Raw genomic sequence first — 4,012 nt, forward strand, 5'->3', positions numbered from 1 at the left:
GGGGTGAAATGTAGGTTAGGTTGAGGTATGGATGTTGCAGTGACCGTATTACCTCCACACTGGCAGTCACAAGTTTTTTATTTTTTTATTTCACCTTTATTTAACCAGGTAGGCTAGTTGAGAACAAGTTCTCATTTGCAACTGCGACCTGGCCAAGATAAAGCAAAGCAGTGTGAACAGACAACAACATGGAGTAAACAATTAAGTCATGAAGGAAGTCAAATTCCACGTGAGCGTTTCGTCACGATAATTAGGCTTCTCCAAGCTCAGATGCTGCTGATGGTCATTAGTAGCCTGCCAAACTTGCTGACTGCCTGGTACTCCGCACTCTATTGTCCCTCTAATCACTCTGACATCAATGCAAATCTAATAGAACATCTAATCAAACACTTCCATGAGATCATGTTCAGCAACGTTTCTATAGGCTATGAAATTGTGTGAGAAAACAGAGCGATGGCCTCTACTAAAAAGAGGAGTATCCCATCAGCTTTCTATAGGCTAGGCCTACTATATTTATTTCTCAACTTTCCTAATTTAAGCAGGGCTTATAATGTGAAGAAATAACCTAATAATTTATTAACATTTGTTGTCAGCCACATTGCGGTTTTCTTTATACTAGTGGTTGTATTCGTTTGGGCTCTATCACATACCTACAACTGTCCCAGACTATGTTTTGATTATGTGTTTCTCATACAGAATAGAATAGGTCAACTTTTGTACTATGGGGGATAGTAGATTGACATAGGCTAGTGCTTTTGCTGTTTGTTAAGACTCCTCATCTTATTGGCTGACGAAAAGTAAATGTGGACAATTCTTCCAATATCTTCAATATGCACCTCGGAATTTGGATAAGGACGCGCGGAGTTGCGTCCCTGATGTGTCTGTCTTCCCCTGACAGTTAATTGCTTGACCATCACCGGCTGATGACGTTTCGTGACTGCCACAGTCCTATGTTGAGGACTGGATGTCTCCTATATAGACAGTCTGGGGTGAAGTGAAGGTTAGGTTAAAGACTGGATGTCTCCTATATAGACAGTCTGGGGTGAAGTGAAGGTTAGGTTAGACTGGATGTCTCCTATATAGACAGTCTGGGGTGAAGTGAAGGTTAGGTTAAAGACTGGATGTCTCCTATATAGACAGTCTGGGGTGAAGTGAAGGTTAGGTTAAAGACTGGATGTCTCCTTTGATACAGATATATTATAATATCCCACACAGACATGAGATGATCTAAATCATTCCTAGTAGTTCTGTGTTGACCTATACCCTGTCTCTCCCCTCCAGACCTCAGCCTATGACAGTGTGTTGACCTATACCCTGTCTCTCCCCTCCAGACCTCAGCCTATGACAGTGTGTTGACCTATACCCTGACCTATACCCTGTCTCTCCCCTCCAGACCTCAGCCTATGACAGTGTGTTGACCTATACCCTGACCTATACCCTGTCTCTGCACTCCAGACCTCAGCCTATGACAGTGTGTTGACCTATACCCTGTCTCTCCCCTCCAGACCTCAGCCTTACAGGCAGCCTATGACAGTCTGTGCGGTGAAACAGGGACCTCAGCTGTTCCTTACTTCCTGATAAAGTACACAGGGGATACCGTCCAGGTGGCCCAGCTACGAGACTGGGACAGCTTCAACACTGATCTCAACAAGGTCAGTAGCGGCGTTGCGGGGCAAAGAGTTATCCTGATCAGAATGGCCCATTTTTGTTGGGTCTGTAATGGGAGAGGACTGTTCTTGTTTTTCTATTTCTATGTCATTATTAATCACATTTCCCATCCACAGTTCCTATGCAGTAAAGTATACACATTCACCACAGCTGTGCTGGACACAGGAAACAGGAAGTTTCGCTGTCATTTTATAAATGTTCGTTCGACATGGGTGGGATCTTTTTGTGTCGGTAAAATTAATTATGGGAGAAATGCCGGTGGAAACGCTTTTATGTGCAAATATGGATCCAATCATTTTTTAATAAAAATAAATGTTATTTAATGATTATTTAACTAGGCAAGTCAGTTATAAACAAATTCTTATTTACAATGACGGCCAAACCCGGACGACGCTAGGCTGATTGTGTGCCGCCCTATGGGACTCCCAATCACGGCCGGATGTGATACAGACCGGAATCGAACCAGGGACTGTAGTGACACCTCTTGCACTGAGATGCAGTGCCTTAGACCCCTGCGCCACTCGGGGAACCCTAACCATCATATCGTCGTAAAGTTGGATGATCTGACGCGTGGTCCTCCCATTAGGACTCAGGAAACCATGCAGTTTATTAGGCTACAGTTGAAATAAGTTACGATCTACTTCACAGGGTCTTATTCTGGCGATCGATGCTCGACTATCCGTTTGACAAATAAAAAAATGATTCTTATCTTCTCCATTATCTGTATGTGAGAGATGTTGGCTGGAGGGCACGTGCCAAGAACAGTGATTTCTTTTGACATAACACTCTGTATGGAAACACATTACTTAAAAAAAAAAAATGAGAGAGAAGGCTTTAACCGTACAGAAAAGCTGACTGAAGAGTACAAAATTTTATTTCCTTGCATTCTCCTGGTTCTTGGTGGTGGAAAAACACCACTCATTTATAATTATTTTTATTGTTTTAAATCTCATTTGTGCTGAAGCAGTACCGTAGTCCTTAGTCCGTCTGGGAGTTTTAACAAAAAACAAAGTTCATGCCAGATTTTTGTAGCAGTGGAAAGAATAAAATAGTTGGTTTGAGTGAGACCTGGTGGGTAGCCAGGCTGGTTACCATGCTCTCTAAGGGTTGAGTGGGTAGCCGAGGCTGGTTTACCTTGCTCTCCTAAGGGTTGAGTGGGTATACAGCTGATTTACCTTGCTCTCTAAGGGTTAGTGGGTAGCCAGGCTGGTTTACGCCTTGCTCTCTCAGGGGTTGAGTGGTGCCAGGCCTAGTTACCTTGCTCTCTAAAGGGTTGAGTGATTATGCAGGCTGGTTTATTGCCCTCTAAGGGGTTATGGGTAGCCAGGCTAGTTTACCATGCTCTCTCAGGGGTTGAGGTAGCCAGGCTAGCTTACCATGCCTCTCAGGGGTTGAGTGGGTAGCCAGGCTGGGTTACCATGCTCTCTAAGGGGTTGAGTGGGTAGCCAGGCTAGTTTACCTTGCTCTCTCAGGGGGTTGAGAGTGGGCAGCCACAGCTAGTTTACCATGCTCTCTAAGGGGTTGAGTGGGCAGCTGGGCTAGTTCACTTCTGCCCTCTAAGGGGACGATTAGACCTAATTCATGCCAGGAAAATGCACCCAATCAACACCAGAGGTACCAGAACCCTCATTTCCTGATGTTTCCTTCATTTTTATTTGACCTGTACATACTCTTGCTCGCTGTGGAGTAAGACTGGACTATCATGTTATGGTGATAAGGATGTCCTATATTGCTGGTTAGATTTAATGGCACAATAAACATTACACTGTACGTGTGGGTGTTTATTAATAACCTGCCCAGGGACTGTGGTTGAAAATTAGCCGGCTGGCTAAAACCGGCACTTTTACTGAAACGTTGATTAATGTGCACTGTCCCTGTAAAAATAAAATAAACTAAACTATTATTTTTTTTTTTTTTACATGTCTTGCCTTTACGCTTCACTTCCTGGTTCATTCAGGTAAGGTCTCTATGAGGTCACGGATGTTTCTTGGCACAATCCACAATCCTCTTGTGTAAAGTCTCCCTTAGAAAAGCGGTATTTTGGCCTCAATGAGACTTCCTGGTTTAAAGGTTAGGTTAAAATATGCTTTGTTAATGTTGCAGGTAACCGTGGGTGTGTATGACCCCTGCACTCTGCCCCAGCATCCTGGATGGCCTCTGAGGAATCTGCTGTTTCTCCTAGCCAGCAAATGGTAAATAACGAAAGTTCCAATTATAACATCACCAATCACATCCCACACTACCGGGAGGGGAGGAGTACACTTCCCTCCCCAGTATAACTAACAGGTTATTATAGAACACATCCCTCCCCTGTATATGTAGTTATAACTAACAGGTTATTGTA

General features: G+C 43.7%; 1 protein-coding gene across 1 annotated transcript in view; it reads left to right on the forward strand.

Moving 5' to 3' along the window:
• Positions 1-208: 208 nt before the first annotated feature.
• The window catches only part of LOC124032452 (ubiquitin-like modifier-activating enzyme ATG7), a 34,581-nt gene continuing 30,777 nt past the window's right edge, over positions 209-4,012 (forward strand). The window contains exons 1-3 of the mRNA XM_046344856.1: positions 209-229; positions 1,506-1,652; positions 3,772-3,853. Of these exons, the coding sequence (XP_046200812.1) occupies positions 209-229; positions 1,506-1,652; positions 3,772-3,853 (250 nt within the window). The remainder of the gene's footprint in view (positions 230-1,505; positions 1,653-3,771; positions 3,854-4,012) is intronic.

Source organism: Oncorhynchus gorbuscha, linkage group LG03, assembly GCF_021184085.1.
Source record: "Oncorhynchus gorbuscha isolate QuinsamMale2020 ecotype Even-year linkage group LG03, OgorEven_v1.0, whole genome shotgun sequence".
In the NCBI taxonomy this organism is placed as follows: domain Eukaryota; kingdom Metazoa; phylum Chordata; class Actinopteri; order Salmoniformes; family Salmonidae; genus Oncorhynchus; species Oncorhynchus gorbuscha.